Source organism: Schistocerca americana, chromosome 4 (genome assembly GCF_021461395.2).
Source record: "Schistocerca americana isolate TAMUIC-IGC-003095 chromosome 4, iqSchAmer2.1, whole genome shotgun sequence".
In the NCBI taxonomy this organism is placed as follows: Eukaryota; Metazoa; Arthropoda; class Insecta; order Orthoptera; family Acrididae; genus Schistocerca; species Schistocerca americana.
In genome coordinates, this window is record NC_060122.1 from 566025214 (window position 1) to 566048826 (window position 23613).

At 44.2% G+C, this 23613-nt stretch overlaps 1 protein-coding gene across 1 annotated transcript in view; it reads right to left on the minus strand.

Annotated features, from left to right (window-relative positions):
- LOC124613617 overlaps positions 1-23613 on the minus strand; it is a 109218-nt gene that overhangs the window by 40954 nt on the left and 44651 nt on the right. Inside the window, exon 2 of the mRNA XM_047142333.1 lies at positions 4602-4875. Within this exon, the coding sequence (XP_046998289.1) occupies positions 4602-4875 (274 nt within the window). The remainder of the gene's footprint in view (positions 1-4601; positions 4876-23613) is intronic.

The window sequence follows — 23613 nt, forward strand, 5'->3', positions numbered from 1 at the left end:
GTGAATACATGTTACGCGTCATGGGCGCATTGTCTTGTGCATGAACATGCCGTTAACCACTGCTGTTCTTCTGGCTTTTAATGGCACATTCCCTAGAAAAAAGCAAGAGAGTAGCTGAATCTCTGTCCACCCCTCCGCCCTCTTTGACAATGCCACTGACAGGACGAGGGTTATTTCTTTTGCCGGAAGTCTTCTGCTGCCATTGCCGATTTTGTTTTTTTTTTCAAATTTTAAGCAGTTGCTAGATTCGAATTCGGGGCCGGAACACTCGGATTCGTTGTAAAAAAAATGCTACCCGTAGACCACTTTATCAGACTCATTTCTTATGCTTTTCCTGTTGTGTCATTTCGACGGACGTGAGCACGACGAAGATTTATCCTGTCGAAATCTTCTTGGATCGTACATTCTCGGGTGTGCGATAGTAAATGCTTCTGTGATGCACTACGCCTTTCCTGTACGTCTGCAAAGTCTCGATAACGCTCTGGTGCTTATTGAACGCTTGAAGGGCAACAGGAAGATTTCCTGGAAGTTACACTGACCAGCCAGATCAATATGACCACCTATCAGTCCACGCGATGGCGGCGTCGTCTGGCGAGGAATGACTACTAGTCAGACACGCGCACTGTGCTTTCCGTGTGTAGAATGTAGGCGAATTGTGGAGAACTAATATGAGAACGTATTGCTGGGCAGAGTATGAGTGTGTCTGAAAACAGAGTGCACCCAACACTCTTAACGATGGCTCATCGCAACCAACGACCCATGCGAGTGCCTACGTTAACACCACAAGATCGGCAATTACGACTGAAATGGGCACGTGGCCATCGACACTGGCAGTGGCACAGGGTTGCATGCACTGATGAATTCTGATACCTTCTTCATCACGCCATTAGAAGGGCGCGAATCCATCGTCTTGCAGGGGAACAGTTCCTTGACGACTATACTGGGGGGGGGGGGGGGGGGGCGAGACAAGCTGGCGGCGGCTCCATTATGCTCTGAGGGGCATTCACATGGGTATCCATGGGTCCAGGGCAGCTCCTACAAGGCACCATATTAGCCAAGGAGTATCGTACACTGGTTGTAGACCACGTACACCCCTTCATGACGATTATGTTTCCCAATGGCGGTGGCATTTTTCAACAAGATAATGCACCGTGTCACAAGACCAAGAGAGTGATGGAGCGGTTCGAGGATCACGATGACGAGTTGCAATTGATGTGCTGGCCACCCAGCTCGCCCGATCTGAACCCTATCGAACACATCTGGGGTGTGACGGAACGTGGCGTCAGAGGTCATCGCCCCCTTCGACGGAATTTACGGCAATTAGGTGAGTTCTGTGTGCAGATGTGGCGCCACGTTTCTCCAGGGACCTACAAAGGTCTCACTGCTTCCATGCACGACGCGTTATCCGGCTTTTAGGTAGGTGGTTGTAATGTTCTGGGTGACTGTATATTTTCCTACAATTTTCCTACGTATTTCAATCAGGCATCAATTTATACTGCAATTAATGTAATCATTGCCGTTCTGAAAAGTTATCGCTATGTGTTTTACGTCCGTAATCGAAGAGTACTAGATCTCTTCTCTCATTTACAAGTATTACGTTGCATTTGTTTGACATCTTGGTCAACTTTCAGTCTCTGCATCAATCATCAGTCCTCTGCAGTTGGTATTATACTTTTCAACCATCTCACGACTTCGCCAACTTCCTCTGGACTGACTTTCAGTGAAGTAATGAGTCTTTCCAAGTGGTGAGTTGTGTTTAGAACAGGAAAGTAAAATATTTTCCCGATCATTATATTCCATTGATTTAAGCCCGATTAACTACCTGTGGAACCCTCAACCACCTTGTTACCTCGATACGAATACGTGTACCGCTTTACATCTGTGGGGAACCGTACAAACAATTTGAAACTTGCGAACAGATTTTAGCCCAATTCTCAATTAGCCTTGCGGCTGTCTGTTAGAGTGCCAATTGACACAAAGCAATAAAGTTGGTATTAAAGAGACTCTCCTTTTATAGTCAATATTCAAGGCATGCATTACGACATGAAACATAATTAATTTCGAAGGGATAATAATAAATTACTAGTCAATGACCAATGACTACAAAGTTGATATTGGACTAAATAACAATAAATAGGCGAAAACATTATCATTTAAAAAATGACACATAAATAGCATCTTCCCTGTCGCTCACATTTTCTTCCTTGTTAAGATTTGTGAGGTACACGTTCCTGTCTATATTGCTAATATGTAAAAGGGTCAGACAAATGAACATGGAATGGTTCCACTCAAAGGTAAACCCCACACACGTTAACACATGTACCTCACTGAGAAGAGAGATGATAAATCTCGGTTTTGCATAAAGCGAGCGGCCACTAACTGATCCAAAACCGTACCAACTTCTGCACTTCCTTGTCCGATTGAAGTCAACGTCCACGCGTGTGTTTCTTGAGGACGCATAAGATGTGAAAACCACACCGTGAAAGGCCCGGGCTGTACGGAGCATGTTGCAGCATTTACCAACCAAATCGCTAAAGCGTAGCCTTTGTCCGATTGGCCCTGTGGGGGCGGGAGTTGTCGTGCAACACGGTGATTCCGCCCTACAGCATTCCTGGGCTTCTTGTATTTATGGCAACTCGCAGTTTCTGCAAAGTCTCTTCATAGCGCTGCGCAGTGATTGTGGTTCCAGACTCGAGAAACTCGACGAGCAGCGGGCTCCTGAAGTTGAAGGAGAAGGCCACTGTGACCTGGTGCACAGCTTGGAATTTCTTTGGCGGGGGAGATATTGGATGCTTCCATTGTTGGCTTTGCCGTTTTCGCACGGGCTTTCGGAATTCTCTCGGATGGAATCATTCCGTTGCACGATAACTCCCGCCCATACTGTCAATTGGACGAATGCTACGCTTCAGCGATTTTGTTGAGAAACACTGCAGCATCCTACATAGGGTCCGGATCTTTCACCGTGAGATTTTCAATTTTTTGGTGACATGAAGAAAGACATGCGTGGACGTCGGTTTCAGTCGGAAGAGGAAGTGCCAGCGTGGGTGAGGCTGTGGATCCGTCAGCAGGCGATTGCTTTCTATGAAACAGAATTTGATCGACTTGTCTGCCAGTGGGATAAATGTCTTAATGCATGTGGTGATTACTTTTGAATAGAGCCATTCCATGGTCGCATCATGGTGGGTGTTCGGTTTTCATTTGACTGCCCCTCACAGTCTACTCCGAACCTGTGATTTTATGCTTTTCCAGCACCGGAACATTTTGATTATTTCTCGGATTCTTTCTTTTTTTATTGGACTGGTGACATGTCCCGCGCAGACGCAGGTTCGGCATTGTTAGGAACGGATTTGGCAAGGTTATGGGAAAAGGGTGGCTGGATGCCCTTCCCGCCGCCACCCCGTACCCCCCAGGATGGAATTAGTGTACCCCTGCTGTCTGCATCTAGTGTAATTCATGGGATAGTGCGAACGTGTTCAGATGTCTGCGAGTCGTATATCTGAGGCGGAACGTGGGGACCAGCGCGGTATTCACCTAGCGGGATGTGGAAAACCGCCTAAAAACCACATACAGGCTGGCTGGCACACCGACGGACGTCGCTAATCCGCCGGGCGGATTCTATCCGGGGCCGGTGCGCCTAGCCGTGTCCAGGAAGCAGCGCATTAGCGCTCTCGGCTAACCTGGCGGGTTTTGATTATTTCTCAGATAATCATCTAAAAAATGGTTCAAATGGCTCTGAGCACTATGGGACTTAACATCTATGGTCATCAGTCCCCTAGAACTTAGAACTACTTAAACCTAACTAAACTAAGGACATCACACAACACCCAGCCATCACGAGGCAGAGAAAATCCCTGACCCCGCCGGGAATCGAACCCGGGAACCCGGGCGTGGGAAGCGAGAACGCTACCGCACGACCACAAGATGCAGGCAGATAATCATCCGTAGAGAAGTTGACGTCAGCTGGCCCAATACCCGAGATGTGTTGAAAATACTTTGAATTCGATTAACTTATTGTTATTAACCACTATGTATCATCTTGTGTTAGTGTGGAGTTTTTTTTTGGGGGGGGGGGGGGGGAGGAGGGGTCTTACGTCGCCTAACTTGCAATTAGGTGCAGTATGTCATATGAAAACCACATACTGTGGGGTAAGGGGGAGAGTCTTAAATAGCCAATCACCAAATGCTGTTGGTCTCGTTCCTATTTTGTGTGTTGAAGGACAAGGGGGAGGGATGTATTGTCATGGAATAAATGGTACCTCTAGTGGGGTGGACACTGTGTTATCTGTTGGTCTTCCTCTTATTCTGTGTAAGTATTCGAGTTGTGGGCCATGTTAAGTCACGAAATGAACCATCCCTCTATTGGGAATGAGGTAGAAATTGTGTTACCTGTTGGTCTGTATCGTATTTTGTTTAAGTGTTGAAGGTATGGGGTGTGTACAGTCATGAAATGATGTGAACAATTATCTGTTGGTCCATTTCCTATTCTATGTGAATACTGATAGTAAGCGCCATGTCCTGTCATGAAATGAACCATGCTGATGGTGACTGTGTGATCTGTTCCTAAGATTTGTCCTGTTAGCTGACGGTGCGCGGGTACTCACTTGACCTCCTGCTCGGACTGGGCGAGCAGCCAGTGGACCTTGTCGCGGCGCCGCGTGCCGAACGCCATGAGCTGCACCACGTGGCAGCCGGAGGGCAGGTCGGGCCGGCCGGGGATGCGCGCCGTCCACTGGCTGACGGCCATCATCTCCGGCGCGTCCTTCACCCTGACGCTGCCCTCGGGCTGCCCGCGGCCCTTCTCCTTGAACCACGCCAGCGTCGAGTCGTCGTACAGCACCACCCACTCCTCTCGCCATGCTTTGCCGAATAGCCTCTCTGTAGAAACAGAAATACCGTCTTCTGCAGGCCTCGTCTTAACTTCCACACAAGGACATTCATGTTATGCTACACATGGATGGAAAAGTTTTTACACACTGATCGACATTTATAGAATAACGACTAGCAGTCATAGCATACTTCTGTTGTGTTTGACGAATTCCTCGGGAAAAGAGTCTTACATCTGGAAACTCATTTTTATTAAATGCTTCGTTATTTCCTGTACCAACATACAAAAAATGGCTCTGAGCACTATGGGACTCAACTGCTGAGGTCATTAGTCCCCTAGAACTTAGAACTAGTTAAACCTAACTAACCTAAGGACATCACAAACATCCATGCCCGAGGCAGGATTCGAACCTGCGACCGTAGCGGTCCTGCGGTTCCAGACTGCAGCGCCTTTAACCGCACGGCCACTTCGGCCGGCTGTACCAACATACACACTAAGACAAAAGAAAATAAAGAAAGCCGACGCACGACGAAGGAATTATTCCGAAATGGACGGGAATCGGTAGATGTGAAGCACGTGTGCAGGGCCGGCCGGAGTGGCCGTGCGTTTCTAGGCGTTGCAGTCTGGAACCGCGAGACCGCTACGGTCGCAGGTTCGAATCCTGCCTCGGGCATGGATGTGTGTGATGTCCTTAGGTTAGTTAGGTTTAAGTAGTTCTAACTAGAAGTTGAGTCTCATAGTGCTCAGAGCCATTTGAACCATTTGAACGTGTGCAGGCAAACAAATGATTACAATTTCAGAAAAAGAGGATGGTTTAGTCAAGAGGAAGAACTTTACGCATTCAGAAAGTCAATAACGCACTGGTCCACCTTTTGCCCTTATGCAATCACATATTCGGCTTGGAATTGATCGAGAGAGTTGTTGGATGTCCTTCTGAGGGATATCGTGCCAAATTCTGTCCAACGGGTGCGTTAGATCGTCAATATCCCGAGGTAGTTGGAGGGCCCTGCCCATAATAATCCAAATTCTCGTGGTGTGAGTGCGAAATGTAAGCCCATGTAGGGCCACAAAACAAGACGTAGCATATCGTCGACTTACAGTAATGCTGCCTGTTACGAAAAGAAATGACGGCCCAATCTATCATTCCTGGTTGTCGGGCCGTACAGAGGGCTACAGTCAGATTGGTATACCACCGTTGAAAGGTGTGACTCGAGACATGTCTTTGCTGAACATCGGATCTCATTTGTAAGTGGAATTCCTCACGGAAGAGAATTCCAGTCAAGGAGAGCCGAGCGGGATTAGCCGAGTGGTCTCAGGCGCTGCAGTCATGGACCGTGCGGCTGGACCCGGTGGAGGTTCGAGTCCTCCCTCGGGCATGGGTGTGTGTGTTTGTCCTTAGGATAATTTAGGTTAAGTAGTGTGTAAGCTTAGGGACTGATGACCTTAGCAATTAAGTCCCACATTTGAACATTTGAGTGAAGGAGATTCCAGGCAGAGGACGTGTCTGGAGACGCCCTGAACAGTGGTGGGATACCAGCTTGGCTGTCTCCCGTCATACGTCCCGACAGACAGAAGTGATGGTCTGGGGTCCCATTTCTTTTCATAGCAGGATCCATTTAGTTCTCATCTGTGGCACCCTTATAGCGCAGGTGTACGTCGAAATATTCTACGACCTGTTTTGTTTCCCTCAATGCAAGCTATACTGGGCTTATATTTCATCAAGATAATGCTCGCCTGCACACAGCGAGAGTTTCTACTGCCTATCCTCGTGCTTGTCAAACCCTTCCTTGATCAACAGGGTCGGCGGACTTATCTCCACTTGAGAACGGGGGCCTCCAACCAGTTCGGGATTTTGACTATCTGATGCACCAGTAAGACAGAATTTGGCACGCTATCTCTCACGAGGACATCCGACAAATCTTTCAATCAATGTCAAGCCGAATAAGTGCCAGAGGTAGACCAACGCGTTAGTGAATTGCTAAATTTGTGAAGCTCTTTCTATTGACTAACTCATCAACTTTTTCTGGAACTGTAATCATTTGATTGTCTCTACATTTACATCACTGCTACTGATTTGCGTCCCAATCGGATAATTTCACCGTGTTACAATGTTTTTTTTTTTGTCTTAGAGTGTATTTATAAAACAAAACAGCTGTGCTCATTGTTACATTGTGAAACAGAGATATTCACAATTTCTGCAACGTTGTTTTAGCTTAACGAAAGAACTTACAAAGGTGTGTACAGAATTTCATGAATTCATTTTAATTCGAGAAATCTGAGGAAAAAACTACCACTTATGAGGGAGACGATCGAAGAAAGAGGGATAAAATTATGGAGTGGGAATGAATGCAAGCACGACAAAAATATTGAGAGTCACCAAATATATGTGTTCAGTCAATGAAAAATGTTGAAAGAAGTAAAATCTTTCAGGTACTTAGAACGTTTTGTGATATGAATGGAAGCCGTGCTGGGGATATATAAAGAATATTCATTTTTAAAAGTGCTTTCTGAAAAGGTGAAAGTTTTCTTAACTGCAAAAAGAATTGTATCAGAGTTAACAAACCCATTTACCATGTGTTTTACCTTGAATGTAGCACTGCATGGCAATGAATTTCGGACTTTCGAAAAGAAAGAGGAAAAGTTCTAGGATGGTAATTAAATGTACTTGTGGAGGAAAGAGCTGAAAGCAGAATAGGCTGACACAATGATGAATTAAGAAGTACAAGAAAAGGAGACGAACGAAAACTAGCGCAAATAATGAAAATAAAGAGAACATCTTGTCTGTGACGTATTCTACGAAATAAACACTGCAACGAAGAGTCAATGAAGGAAAGGTTACAGGGACGAGAGAGAGGGTAGGGCGAAAACTTGGAATTCTAGATGGCTTTAATAATGTACGAAGTTGACAACAGGTTCAGGGAGAGGCAGAGAAGGGAGGAAAATTGACAGAGATATATACCACAAACACGACATAGAAAACTGATTACAAGGTATACAGAAATAAAAGTGCTCAGTATCAGACTATCTGAAGATGAGATGCTAGGATTTTATAAAAGTGATATTTAGGTAACATACAGGACTGTAAGAAGTATTGTACAATTTTCAGGCAATAAAAATAATAGGTAACTCTTGAAAATATACTCTTACCCTTCCCTCCATTAATGTTACTAAACACCTTGCGTCAAGAGCTACACACTTGTTATAATTGTGGCATCTGCAGGCAGTATGTGCAGTGTGATTGCACACTGATTCTGTCTAGACTCTTTCATGTATTCTGTCGACAAGTTAGCTTGTCTACAGTGTTCAATAGCTCAAGTGCAGTTCCCTTGTGTTCAATAAGTTATGTGGCACAGAAACAGCTACTAAAATTCTCATGCAAATCTCATACGTCATCCCGCAGAATACTGTAGCAAACACGCCGCAGAATAGTCATAATATTTGGCTCAGTATACCCATATTATGATCATTTTTCAAGACAACAATAATTCAATTCCAATTAAAACAATTTATATTAAAGTGATTTTCTCATTGCTGTTTGTAGTATAATATCGTTTCTTGCATCTTTTTCACCTACATTACTTTCATTGGTTGTTGCTGTGATCCTTCTCAGCCAATCTTTTGTCTTGTGATCTCACAAGAAGCTTGTTTCCAATAAATTTCAGCAATCTGCTGAAGTCGTGGGTTACTCTTCTTCCGGTATTGTGGGCAGTACGAATCGCCTGGATCGCTTTCATTTCAGTTTTTCATTCTTCTCAAGTTTTAAGAGAACTGATTCCTTAAATGTTTATTAGCGTCCACGCGATTAGACTCAATGAAGACTTAAAATCGTTTTTCTGAAAGTAACGTGAGAGTAAAGGTGGCAGGCAACTCGTCCATTGCTAGGCAAATAGATTTGTTATTCCCGTGAAGATTATTTCATTGCTTTTTTCGATACTTATGTTTGGATGATACCCCAAATTAATTTTTGTCCATGTTTTCCTACGCCATTTCAGGCGGTTCTTATGCCGGAGGTCCTCCTGCGACATGTGTGTTATAAGGATTTTAAACATTGAGCTGGAATATGCCGACACAGGTAGCACATTACCACATTTGCAGACGATATTTTCGTTTCCTTCGAACCTAAAGCAATTAAGCAATAACGGAGAACCTGGACAATCACGGCAGTAGGTGTGAAGATTATATACAATAAGATGAAAATACTATACAATATCATGCCGATAACAAGAGAGCAAAACATAATCTGAAGCTGTTGTGACAATCGGCGATTTGTGCATTGAAACACCTGAGAATAACAAAAGAAGACTACTTGAAGAAATAAACAGGAGATTAAATATGGCTTGAAGTTCATTTGGGAAAGTTAATGCTGCATTCAGAACTAAATTCCCAATCTGCATTAAACAGTCTATAACCGGTGGATAGTGCCACTTCTACAAAAGTGGCACATGGGTGTTCATCGCATCAACAGTTCAAAAATAGAAGCTTGCTCAAAAAGGAATAGAAAAACGCACATTCGACATAACAGGAAGGTACAAATTAGCAGACAGATGGAGAAGGGAAAAGTCATACAGCGTAACTAATTGATGATTGAGGGACTAAAAGGATTCGATGTAGGATTCTGTAGACACATACAGGAAACTGTAGCGAATTGCAGGAAGGCTTGCTGAGGATCGGCATTTGGTGCAGGGACTAGCAGTTGACTTAGAACGTAAATAAATGTAACGAAGTGCGTATAAACAGACGAAGAGATCCACTGTTGTTCATTTACACTCTATGCGGCAAATTACAAGAAACAGTAACTACTGTAAAATACCTAGGAGGAACCACCGGAGTGACCTAAAGTGAAGTGACCACGCAAAATAAATAATAGGAAAAGAAGATTGAGATTAATTGTGAGAATCTTGAGGAAATGTAATGCATCCATGGTAGAGGTGGCTTAGAAAACAATAGTTCGACCGATTCTCAAGTGCTCTTCATCATTCTGGGAGCCATACCGAGTAGGATTAGTAGAGGAGACAGAGGAGCTCCAGTGAAAAGGTCTGCAGCTCGTGGTCTAGTGGCTAGCGTTGCTGCCTCTGGATCACGGAGTCCAGGATTCGGTTCCCGGCGCTACAGTCTGTAACCGCGCGACCGCTACGGTCGCAGGTTCGAATCCTGCCTCGGGCATGGATGTGTGTGATGTCTTTAGGTTAGTTAGGTTTAAGTAGTTCTAAGTTCTAGGGGACTGACGACCTCAGAGCCGTTTGAAATATTTTTTCGGTTCCCGGCCAGGTTGGTGATTTTCTCTGCCTGGGGACAGAGTGTTTGCGTGGTCCTCATCATTTCATCATCATGATCATCCGTGAGAGTAGGTAGGTTGGACTGTGAAAAAAGTCGGACTTTGTACGGCGCTGATGAGCGTGCAGTTGAGTGCACCCCGATCCAAAAATCATCATCCAGTGAAAAGCGACGCGTTTCGCTCGGGATTGTTTACTAGACAGGAGAGCGTTACGGAGATGCCCAACAAATTCCACTGCATACGCTACAAGAGAGACGTTTTCATTGACGGAGAGCTTTGCTGTTGGTATTTCTACATCTTCATCTACATAGACACTCTGCAAGCTACCATACGGAGCGTGGTGGGAGGAACGCCGTATCACTACTAGTCACCTCGTATCTTGATCCATTCGCAAATAGAACGACGGAAAAACGACTGTCTGTATGCCTCCGTATGGCTCCTAATTTCCCGTATCTTATCGTCGTACTCCTTACGAGCAATTTACGTTGGCTGCATTAGAATGGTTCAGCACTCAGCTTCAAATGCCCGCTCTCTAAATTTATTCAGTGGTGTTCCACGAAAGGAATGTAGCCTTCCCTCCAGGAATAACCACTTGAGTTCCCGAAGCATCTTCGTAACACTCAAGTGTTGTTCGAAACTACCGGTAACAAATCTAGCAACCCGCCTCTGAACTGTTTTGATGTCTTCCCATCCGACCTAAACGGATCCTAAGCACTCAAGAATAGGTCGCACTAGTGTCCGAAACGTGGTCTCCTTTACGGATGAGCCGCGCTTGCCTAAATTTTTTGCCATAAACCGAAGTCGACCGTTCGCCTTCCCTGCCACAGTCTTCACATGCTCGTTCCATTTCATACCATTTTGCAACCCACTTTGCAACGTTACCCCAGATGCTTAAATGACGCGACTGTGTCAAGCAGGACCCTACAAACGCTGTTTAACAGTGAAATGCGCCAAAGAGCCGTGCGATTGTGAAGTTATTTTATTTTACCCACCAGTTTCGGCAATTCATTACGCCATCTTCAGGCTCCAAATCTGTTCTCAAGTGCTTCCTTCGAAGACTTGACTTGGCTTGAGAATTCATGACATCAAGAAACATATAGCCCCAGTATGATAATATCGATTATTATCGAGAGGTGCATATGGGGCCTGAAGCTGTCATAATGAATTGATGAAACTGATAGCTAAAATAAAATAACTTCCCAATTGCACGGCTGTTTGGCGAATTTCATTGTCAAATATTTGACCAGCCGCTGTCCCATATCCACAGTGGATCAACAGAGATTACTAATGCTGTATACCAACGTTACGGGTTTATTTATCCCATTCATCCACATTAGATTACATTTTTACACAGTTAGAGGAAGCTGCCACTCATCACACCAGCTAGTAATTTTGGCTGAGGCATCCTCCAACACTCTCTCAACTTTGACACATTATCGTACACCACAGCATCATCAGAAATGGTTCCAATGGCTCCAAGCACTATGGTCTTAACATCTGAGGTCATCAGTCCCCTAGACTTGGAACTAATTAAACCTAACTAGTCTAAGGATATCGTTAACATCCATCCCAGAGGCAGGATTCGAACCTCCGACCGTAGCAGCAGTGCGGTTCCGACTGAAGCCCCTAGAACCGCTCGGTCACAGCGGCCGGCACACCATCTTCAGCAAACAATCGAAAATTGATACCCACCCTCTCCGGAAAATCATTTATGTAGACAGAGAGCAGCAGCGGCCCTATCACTCTTCCCTGGGGCCCTCCTGACGATATCCTTGACTCCGATGAACGCTCGCCTTGGAGAACAGACCGGGTTCTATAATTTAAAAAGTCTTCGTGCCACTCACATATGTGTGAACGTATTCCATATTCTTGTATCTCCGTTACCTGCCTGCAATGGGGCACCGTGGCAAATGCTTTTGGGATATCTAGAAATATATAATCTGCTTCTTGCCCTTCATTCTTGTTTCGCAGGATATCGTGTGAGAAAAAGGCAAGCTGAGTTTCGCACTAGCGTTTCTATAAATGAGCTGATACGTGGACATACGCTTTCCCGTTTCAAGAAAATTTATTTTATTCGAACTGAGAATGTGTTCAAGGATTCTGCAGCATAACGAATTTAGTGATATTGGTCTGCAATTTTGCAGGTCCGCTCTTTTACCCTTCTTATGTACAGGGGACCATATTTTGGGAGCTTATCTTCCAAGAAGAGTAGAGAAACAAATTACATCCTTAATACGTCTCGCGAAATGATCGCGACGAGACAGAGAAATTAGATTTCATACGGAGCTTTATCGACAGTCAATTTTCACACGCACTGTTCGTGAATGAAACACGCCACACACCGTCAGGTGGTTTGCGGAGTATGGATGTAGATGTAGATGTAGAAAAGGCAAGAAAGAAAGAGGTATCACTAATATTCTCGACCACGCACCGTAAGGTGCCTTCCAGAGTATAGGTGTAGACGTAGATACAGATTATTCATGACAAGAAAAGACATGGAAGATGACGTAATTGAAAATGGATGTACGACATAAAGAAACAGTTGGTGAAATTAAAATCCGAAAAGCTAAAGTTCTGGAATAGACCTACATCCAGCAGTGGACGATAAATGAATGAGAAAAATGCTGTTGATAATTATGCTAACGCTAATTATGATGAGGAGCTAAAATCAATTCCCTTTCCTTTTTTATGAAATAATCCAGACGGTCGTAACGAAATTATTGAGTTTTGAAGAAGTTACAGGAGGTGTTACCAGTATTCTCATTGTGCTGATGTCGGTAGTAGGTGGAGCGTGTACCACTCTGAAAGAATTAACAAGCTATTGTTGACAAGGACAATTTTTTTCCTGCCTTCATGGTAACTTTCACACAGTTAAAAATTTCAAAATGAAAGTGGGATAATGAAACATTGATCAAAAGGAGAAGCGATATTGCACTGAATAAAACATCAATTAAAAAAAGCAAAATATATATTTCATCAATAATTCAGTTTCTATGTATAATGTTAATATTTATCACCGGCCGTGTACGAGATTTAAATAATGTGAACCAAGTGATGTAGAAAATTTACACGATATGAATAACGTAAAAACACCACCTACGTTAGGCCGCCAGTGAGTATTACATGCATGATATCGCCAATTTCACTCCCATGGCCCACACTGACAAGTAATTTAAACTTTTGTGCATTTGAAATATATTCTGATTAACAAATAAATGCATTCAGTTTCCAAATATGTTTCATTGATATAATTTTTCGCGGCAGCATTGCTGAAAAATTTTTCAGATTCTCGGAGGTAGGAGGATTTGGTACAGTAATTTCACATTTCAGTCCTACTACTGTCTTTACTTTTTGGTATATTGTGTTCCTGTAGCCTAAAATGTTGATATTCTCCACAAAAGTCATTCTGGTTCATGTAATTTTCTTTATTTGCTAGCGAAAAGTAAGCAAATACGACTCAGTGTTTTACATTTACGACTTGTTTTTCATATTTTAGATACATACAACATTGAAACACAAGTTTTAAGAGCTTCAGAATAAGACTGCTTTGACCGGATATTTTATAGAACGGTGTCACATAGCTGTAGGAATCTTTTAAATCTACTTACAATTGGGGTTTCTGACTTTTGAGTTAAAAAAAATTGCATTACCATAGACAGAAAAATCCTGCATCGTCTCTGCAAGGTGTATCATCCATCGGTTTGTTATCTTTTGGCATCTTTACAGACTAAATAATTACGGGGTAGCTTTCGACCTTGTCTCCCACTGTCCTCATACACTGCTATCCTAATAAGTGCAGTTTGGTTCCATGCAAGTTGTAGATATTTCTTCCACTTACTACACTTTACTCCTGCTTCCATCATATTATCCGAAGCTTTCGCCAAATGTAAAATTACTATGAACATACGTTTACCTTTATTCGGTCTGTTTTCTAACGTAAGTCGTAAGATGAACTTCGCGTGTTTTTCAGTTTCTCCGGAAGCCAATCTAATCTTTCCTGAGTTTGGCATCTACAATCGGTTTCTTCATTTCTAAGTATCGTTACCCAAGAATGTTTGTAGATAGTTCACGTTTATTCCAGTCCGTTAGGTTATGAGAAAGATGTACACTTCACCGATTCAGTCTTTTAATTTTATTAGGTATATGTTTTCAATGTAAAGTAAGAAGACTTAGAATTCAAGATTTCTCTTTAAAACAATTATTAATAATTGTTCTTTCATAAAAAAGAAGTTTTGGGTGCGTAGCTTTCCTATTGAGAGTACGCATATTGGTGTACGCATGTTGCTTTTAATGGTCCTAAGATAAAACCTTTGGAAAGCCAAACAGACCTAGCGTGGTTAGGAGTTCAAATTTCGTACTGGTGAAGTAGTGTTATGTGGGGTCATTTGGCGGGAAATAATTATACTCACAGCTACAATGATATTGGTGCACTGCAAACAAATCTAGGCAACAGCGGTGAAAGACATGTTCACAGTTTGAAAACAGCTACATATAAAATCTTACCTTATAATAATTTCTTCTGCGTTCGCGGACAATTGTTTTGCTTTATTTTATTAATAGAGGACAAAACTGTCTCCTATCGAGCAATATGGCACTAGTCTGTAAATAATTTTGTGCTTGGTAAATGATTCCAACGTAGTTGCTTCATTAGAGTAGCTAATTTCACGAACTTAGTACCTACATTGCATCGAAACGTGGTCTGCACATGTAACTTCATTAGATCCTTCAAATGATGTTAAACATATTTCCCAATGTTAAAGCGAGGAAACGATATTGTCACACGTTATCATTTTTGACATAAATGTGCAGAACTTATGATGCGAAACGTGACCTTTCTTAGAGCACTCTGGTCTGACGTAACGAGAGAAGGTGATGTTCAGTTGATTGAAACTCATGATACACAGCTGTAGCAATCACAAAGCAAAATCTTCACCTTCGATCTGATTTACTTCTTCAGTTCCTGGGCGGACAGAAAACATGAGTCATGGTTTCGCTGTTGTTGGGTTCATAATCTTATAAAAGTTTGAATATGCACAAGATACAAAATGATGTTTACATCAACCTATTTTCACGAAATAACACACTAAAGGTTGTAAATGAAATGGCAACTGGTTAGTTTAGCCAAATTTCGTAGCAATGCTCTACCATCTACATCTACATCTACATTTATACTCCGCAAGCCACCCAACGGTGTGTGGCGGAGGGCACTTTACGTGCCACTGTCATTACCTCCCCTTCTTGTTCCGGTGGCGTAAGGTTCGCGGGAAGAACGACTGTCTGAAAGCCTCCGTGCGCGCTCTAATCTCTCCAATTTTACATTCGTGATCTCCTCGGGAGGTATAAGTAGGGGGAAGCAATATATTCGATACCTCATCCAGAAACGCACTCTCTCGAAACCTGGCGAGCAAGCTACACCGCGATGCAGAGCGCCTCTCTTGCAGAGTCTGCCACTTGAGTTTATTAAACATCTCCGTAACGCTATCACGGTTACCAAATAACACTGTGAAGAAACGCGCCGCTCTTCTTTGGATCTTCTCTATCTCCTCCGTCAAACCGATCTGGTACGGATCCCACACAGATGAGCAATACTCAAGTATAGGTCGAACGAGTGTTTTGTAAGCCACCTCCTTTGTTGATGGACTACATTTTCTAAACACTCTCCCAATGAATCTCAACCTGGTACCCGCCTTACCAACAATTAATTTTATATGATCATTCCACTTCAAATCGTTCCGCACGCATACTCCCACCTATTTTACAGAAATAACTGCTACCAGTGTTTGTTCCACTTCAAATCGTTCCGCACGCATACTCGCACATATTTTACAGAAGTAACTGCTACCAGTGTTTGTTCCGCTATCATATAATCATACAATAAAGGATCCTTCTTTCTATGTATTCGCAATACATTACATTTGTCTATGTTAAGGGACAGTTGCCACTCCCTGCACCAAGTGCCTATCCGCTGCAGATCTTCCTGCATTTCGCTACAATTTTCTAATGCTGCAACTTCTCTGTATACTACAGCTTCATCCGCGAAAAGCCGCATGGAACTTCCGACACTATCTACTAGGTCATTTATATATATTATGAAAAGCAATGGTCCCATAACACTCCCCTGTGGCACGCCAGAGGTTACTTTAACGTCTGTAGACGTCTCTCCATTGATAACAACATGCTGTGTTCTGTTTGCTAAATACTCTTCAATCCAGCCACACAGCTGGTCTGATATGCCGTAGGCTCTTACTTTGTTTATCAGGCGACAGTGCGGAACTGTATCGAACGCCTTCCGGAAGTCAAGGAAAATAGCATCTACCTGGGAGCCTGTATCTAATATTTTCTGAGTCTCATGAACAAATAAAGCGAGTTGGGTGTCACACGATCGCTGTTTCTGGAATCCATGTTGATTCCTACATAGTAGATTCTGGGTTTCCAAAAACGACATGATACTCGAGCAAAAAACATGTTCTAAAATTCTACAACAGATCGACGTCAGAGATATATGTCTATAGTTTTGCGCATCTGCTCGACGACCCTTCTTGAAGACTGGGACTACCTGTGCTCTTTTCCAATCATTTGGAACCCTCCGTTCCTCTAGAGACTTGCGGTACACGGCTGTTAGAAGGGGGGCAAGTTCTTTCGCGTACTCTGTGTAGAATCGAACTGGTATCCCGTCAGGTCCAGTGGACTTTCCTCTATTGAGTGATTCCAGTTGCTTTTCTATTCCTTGGACACTTATTTCGATGTCAGCCATTTTTTCGTTTGTGCGAGGATTTGGAGAAGGAACTGCAGTGCGGTCTTCCTCTGTGAAACAGCTTTGGAGAAAGGTGTTTAGTATTTCAGCTTTACGCGTGTCATCCTCTGTTTCAATGCCATCATCATCCCGGAGTGTCTGGATATGCTGTTTCGAGCCACTTACTGATTTAACGTAAGACCAGAACTTCCTAGGATTTTCTGTCAAGTCGGTACATAGAATTTTACTTTCGAATTCACTGAACGCTTCACGCATAGCCCTCCTTACGCTAACTTTGACATCGTTTAGCTTCTGTTTGTCTGAGAGGTTCTGGCTGCGTTTAAACTTGGAGTGAAGCTCTCTTTGCTTTCGCAGTAGTTTCCTAACTTTGTTGTTGTATCACGGTGGGTTTTTCCCGTCCCTCACAGTTTTACTCGGCACGTACCGGTATAAAACGCATTTTACGATTGCGTTGAACTTTATCCATAAACACTCAACCAAAGTGTGAATGAGCTACAGCTAAAGTGATATGATATCTGAAGGCACATAAGTCAGCCGAGGAAACGGACTGTGTACTAAATGTTGTCTGCTACCTTCGTATTTTTACGGTACCTTTTCTTCAGTTCCAGAGGAGAAAAAGAGAGAAACACGGGACATGTGAAGTATTATAATGTCTTTTTACCACAGTGAAACAGTAGACAAGCAGAAAGACATTATAGAAAGGAGCGCTGTGGTCCCGTGGTTAGCAAGAGCAGCTACGGAACGAGAGGTCCTAGGTTTAAGTCTTCCCTCGAATGAAAAGTTTAATTTTCGGACTGCAACTGCTGTGTTCGGATTCAGGCTGAGTTGGCATCCCTTCGCTTCCAGCTTCAGGCAGTGTTGGCTTCAGTCACACAGCTTGAGGCTATTGCCAATGGGCATCACTGTGGGGGTCCGGATGTGGGTTTGTCGGGGACGGCCAGCTCGTCCCACGCATCCCCCGATCGGACTACGACAGTGGCAGCCCGAGATACTGCCCACATTGAGTTTGATCCCTCACCTGTGGTAGAGTGGGAGGTCGTCTCGAGGTGTGGCAGGGAGCGAAAGACATTCCAGAGGGCTGAACGGAAGGCCTCTCCAGTTTGTCTGACGAACCGGTTTCAGGCTCTGTCTCAGGCAGATACTGATCTTCGGCCTGACATGGCTGCTTGTCCTGTTCCAGAGGTTGCCCCTCAGTCTGCAAGATCCGGGCGGTCGCAGAGGGTGGGCTTACTGGTAGTTGGGAGCTCCAACGTCAGGGGCGTTATGGGGCCCCTTAGGGATATGGCAGCAAGAGAGGGGAAGAAAACCAATGTGCATTCCGTGTGCATACCGGGGGGAGTCACTCCAGATGCGGAAAGGGTCCTTCCGGATGCCATGAAGGGTACAGGGTGCACCCATCTGCAGGTGGTCCCTCATGTCGGCACCAATGATGTGTGTCGCTATGGATCGGAGGAAATTCTCTCTGGCTTCCGGCGGCTATCTGATTTGGTGAAGGCTGCCAGTCTTGCTAGCGGGATGAAAGCAGAGCTCACCATCTGCAGCATCGTCGACAGGACTGACTGCAGACCATTGGTACAGAGCCGAGTGGAGGGTCTGAATCAGAGGCTGAGACGGTTCTGCGACCGTGTGGGCTGCAGATTCCTCGACTTGCCCCATAGGGTGGTGGGATTTCGGATTCCGCTGGGTAGGTCAGGAGTCCACTGCACGCAGGAAGCGGCTACACGGGTAGCAGGGGTTGTGTGGCGTGGACTAGGACGGTTTTTTAGGTTAGATGGTCTCGGGCAAGTACAGAAAGGGCAACAGCCTCAAAGGGTGCGGGGTAAAGTCAGGACATGTGGGCACCAAGCAGCAATCGGTATTGTAATTGTAAACTGTCGAAGCTGCATCGGTAAAGTAAAGGAACTTCAAGCGCTGATAGAAAGCACCGAAGCTGAAATCGTTATAGGTACAGAAAGATGGCTGAAGCCAGAGATAAATTCTGCCGAAATCTTTACAAAGGCACAGACGGTGTTTAGAAAGGATATATTGCATGCAACCGATGGTGGCGTGTTTGTCGCTGTTAGTAGTCGTTTATCCTGTAGTGAAGTAGAAGTGGATAGTTCCTGTGAGTTATTATGGGTGGAGGTTACACTCAACAACCGAGCTAGGTTAATAATTGGCTCCTTTTACCGACCTCCCGACTCAGCAGCATTAGTGGCAGAACAACTGAGAGAAAATTTGGAATACGTTTCACATAAATTTTCTCAGCGTGTTATAGTCTTAGGTGGAGATTTCAATTTACCAGATATAGACTGGGACACTCAGATGTTTAGGACGGGTGGTAGGGACAGAGCATCGAGTGACATTATACTGAGTGCACTATCCGAAAATTACCTCGAGAAATTAAACAGAGAACCGATTCGTGGAGATAACATCTTGGACCTACTGATAACAAACAGACCCAAACTTTTCGACTCTGTAAGTGCAGAACAGGGAATCAGTGATCATAAGTCTGTTGCAGCATCCCTGAATATGGAAGTTAATAGGAATATTAAAAAAGGGAGGAAGGTTCATCTGTTTAGCAAGAGTAATAGAAGGCAGATTTCAGACTACCTAACAGATCAAAACAAAAATTTCTGTTCCGACACTGACAATGTTGAGTGTTTATGGAAAAAGTTCAAGGCAATCGTAAAATGCGTTTTAGACCGGTATGTGCCGAGTAAAACTGTGAGGGACTGTAAAAACCCACCGTGGTTCAACAACAAAGTTAGGAAACTATTGCGAAAAAAAGAGAGCTTCACTCCAAATTTAAACGCAGCCAAAACCTCTCAGACAAACAGAAGCTAAACGATGTCAAAGTTAGCGTAAGGAGAGCTAAGCGCAAAGCTTTCAGTGAATTCGAAAGTAAAATTCTATGTACCGACTTGACAGAAAATCCTAGGAAGTTCTGGTCTTACGTTAAATCAGTAAGTGGCTCGAAACAGCATATCCAGATACTCCGGGATGATGATGGCATTGAAACAGGGGATGACATGCGTAAAGCTGAAATACTAAACACTTTTCTTCCAAAGCTGTTTCACAGAGGAAGACCGCACTGCAGTTCCTTCTCTAAATCCTCGCACAAACGAAAAATGGCTGACATCGAAATAAGTGTCCAAGGAATAGAAAAGCAACTGGAATCACTCAATAGAGGAAAGTCCACTGGACCTGACGGGATACCAATTCAATTCTACACAGAGTACGCGAAAGAACTTGCCCCCCTTCTAACAGCCGTGTACCGCAAGTCTCTAGAGGAACGGAAGGTTCTAAATGATTGGAAAAGAGCACAGGTAGTCCCAGTCTTCAAGAAGGGTCGTCGAGCAGATGCGCAAAACTATAGACCTATATCTCTGACGTCGATCTGTTGTAGAATTTTAGAACATGTTTTTTGCTCGAGTATCATGTCATTTTTGGAAATCCAGAATCTAAGCTGTAGGAATCAACATGGATTCCGGAAACAGCGATCGTGTGAGACCCAACTCGCTTTATTTGTTCATGAGACCCAGAAAACATTAGATACAGGCTCCCAGGTAGATGCTATTTTCCTTGACTTCCGGAAGGCGTTCGATACAGTTCCGCACTGTCGCCTGATAAACAAAGTAAGAGCCTACGGCATATCAGACCAGCTGTGTGGCTGGATTGAAGAGTATTTAGCAAACAGAACACAGCATGTTGTTATCAATGGAAAGACGTCTGCAAACGTTAAAGTAACCTCTGGCGTGCCACAGGGGAGTGTTATGGGACCGTTGCTTTTCACAATATATATAAATGACCTAGTAGATAGTGTCGGAAGTTCCACGCGGCTTTTCGCGGATGAAGCTGTAGTGTACAGAGAAGTTGCAGCATTAGAAAATTGTAGCGAAATGCAGGAAGATCTGCAGCGGATAGGCACCTGGTGTAGGGAGTGGCAACTGACCCTTAACATAGACAAATGTAATGTATTGCGAATACATAGAAAGAAGGTTCCTTTATTGTACGATTATATGATAGCGGAACAAACACTGGTAGCAGTTACTTCTGTAAAATAGGTGGGAGTATGCGTGCGGAACGATTTGAAGTGGAATGATCACATAAAATTAATTGTTGGTAAGGCTGGTACCAGGTTGCGGTTCATTGGGAGTGTCCTTAGAAAATGTAGTCCATCAACAAAGGAGGTGACTTACAAAACAATCGTTCGACGTATACTTGGGTATTGCTCATCAGTGTGGGATCCGTGCCAGATCGGTTTGACGGAGGAGATTGAGAAGATCCAAAGAAGAGCGGCGCGTTTCGTCACAGGGTTATTTGGTAACCGTGATAGCGTTATGGAGATGTTTAGCAAACTCAAGTGGCAGACTTTGCAAGAGAGGCGCTCTGCATCGCGGTGTAGCTTGCTCGCCAGGTTTCGAGAGGGTGCGTTTCTACTTATACCTCCCAAGGAGATCACGAATGTAAAATTAGAGAGATTCGAGCGCGCACGGAGGCTTTCAGACAGTCGTTCTTCCTGCGAACCATACGCGACTGGAACAGAAAAGGGAGGTAATGACAGTGGCACGTAAAGTGCCCTCCGCCACACACCGTTGGGTGGCTTGCGGAGTGTAAATGTAGATGTAGATGTAGATAAACACGTTTAATTGTGTTTCGTCAAGGCTTATATTTGCTGTCTGTGCTGTCGTATTCTCTTCAGTGTCTCGCAACGTTACTGTCGGCAAGTATGTTAAACGATATTAGTTGATGGTCCAGTTTTGGTTTTTTATTTGTAGTAATAGCAGTGGCAATGTTAGTTGTAGGCAAGGTCTCTAGAAACCTTCGATCTTCTCCTTTATCTACTTTGTGCCTAAAGAACATCATATAGCCTCTTCTTCTGAGAAGGTTTCCGTCATTACATTTGGCTAGTCTCGGTCCATCATCCATAATATACTTTCTCTGTTTATATTCTGCGAATTTGGTAATAGGCCGTTTTTCATATTCTAATGTTCTGTTCCTAATATCCTTACGACTCATTTACAAAATATTTCGCACTCGTTTGTGCTTTGTACTCGGTTAAGAATTTCATGTCAATTCTGTAACAACGTATTTCAGACGCATTGCTGGCTACATGGGAAAGGAAACAAGAAAATTTCGAATGTTGTGCAAATTTATATTTAGTACTGATAAGTTATTTTTTGATTTATCATGACAGCAGTTACGACGGTTTACATACTGGTCTGCGTTAAACGAATGTCTTGTGCCATTTTAGAGAAGACAACGGTTGTTATTTAAGTAAAGAGTACTGTAGAGTGCTGTACTTAGAAGATAGTCACCTAGAAACAAACTAAATTATATTTATTAGTCGGCACGACAGTCCTGTAGTAAACACAACCAACAGCGGGAACGCTTTGGGCTGGGTGGTGAAGCCGCCGGCGGTGGAGCACGCACCACCGGGTAAACACAGGACGAGTCGGACGACAGACCAACGACAACTGACAACGACCAACCACGACTGACTATAAGTGACACAAAAACGAAGAGATAAACAATGGAGGCTTGTGGAAACCACAACACCAAACACCAAACGTAAATCCACTGGGAACCAGAGCCAGGCAAATGTTAACAACGAGCAACGACCACAAACAGTACTGCCGAGATAGGGACGAAATCCAGAGCGAGTAAGAGACTGGCTGGACTAGGTTTTTTTTTATTTTATTTATTGTGATTTCATTCCCCTGTCCCATATGGGCAGGGGAGGGCTGTCAACGGCACAATCCGCCGCTCTTCAGCCGAGTGACATGACAACTAAAACAAGAATAAAATGATACATACATAAGGAGATAAAAAAGGGGAACATAAAACAGAGTAAGGGGAGAAAATGGAGGTAAAAATACACTGACATGTAGACGTTCATGGGGAACAGTTAAAAAAGTCACCAGAAAGTTAAAAAACACAGTTGGCGATTCTTAAAACACAGAGAAGACACTGAATGTGCATGCACAGGTTAAAAGTTGGCCACAGTATTAAATACACTCTGAAACAACACACTTAAAATCCACTTGAAGCACACAACGAAGAATAAAACTACCAGGTGGGACCTGCCGAGGGAAAGGTCAGAGAGGATGGAAAAGGAGGGGAGAGCATGGGGCAGCTGGGGAAGCGGCGGGATGAAGAGAGGAGGGGCAACCATGGGTTCACGAAGAGGCAGGAGACACATGGGGTGGGAGAGGAAAAGGGAAGGCAGGGCAGGAGGGAGCGCAGAGACACTGAAAGAAGGCACAAGAGATGGAGGGGGAGTAGGAGGGGAAATTCGCTCAGAAGGAGGGAGGTGGAGGAGAGGGAGCCCGGAGGAGGAGGCAGGAAGAGGGGTTAGAGTTGTTAGGAAGGGTAGTTGTCAGGGCGAAACTCATCATCCGGGAGGGGTAGACAGTGGAAGTTGTTTTGGGAAAGGAGGTGGAGGGTGTGGAGATGGAGAGAGGGAGGGACACAACGGTAAAGGCGCGGCAACTGGTTGGGAGTGGAGAGGAAGGGGGACACCAGGGGGTGAGGGGGATCAAGGCGGCGGACAATATATAGTGTGCGGATGTGCTCAAGGAAAAGGAGAAGGTGGGGAAAGGGGATGAGGTCATAGAGGATGTGCGTGAGGGACGGAAGGCAGATGCGGAAGGCGAGTCGGAGTGCATGGCGTTCGAGGATTTGGAGGGCTTTATAGAACCGGGGAGGGGCGAAAATCCAAGCGATGCTGGCATAACAAAGGATGGGGCGGATCATGGATTTGTAGGTGTGAAGGAT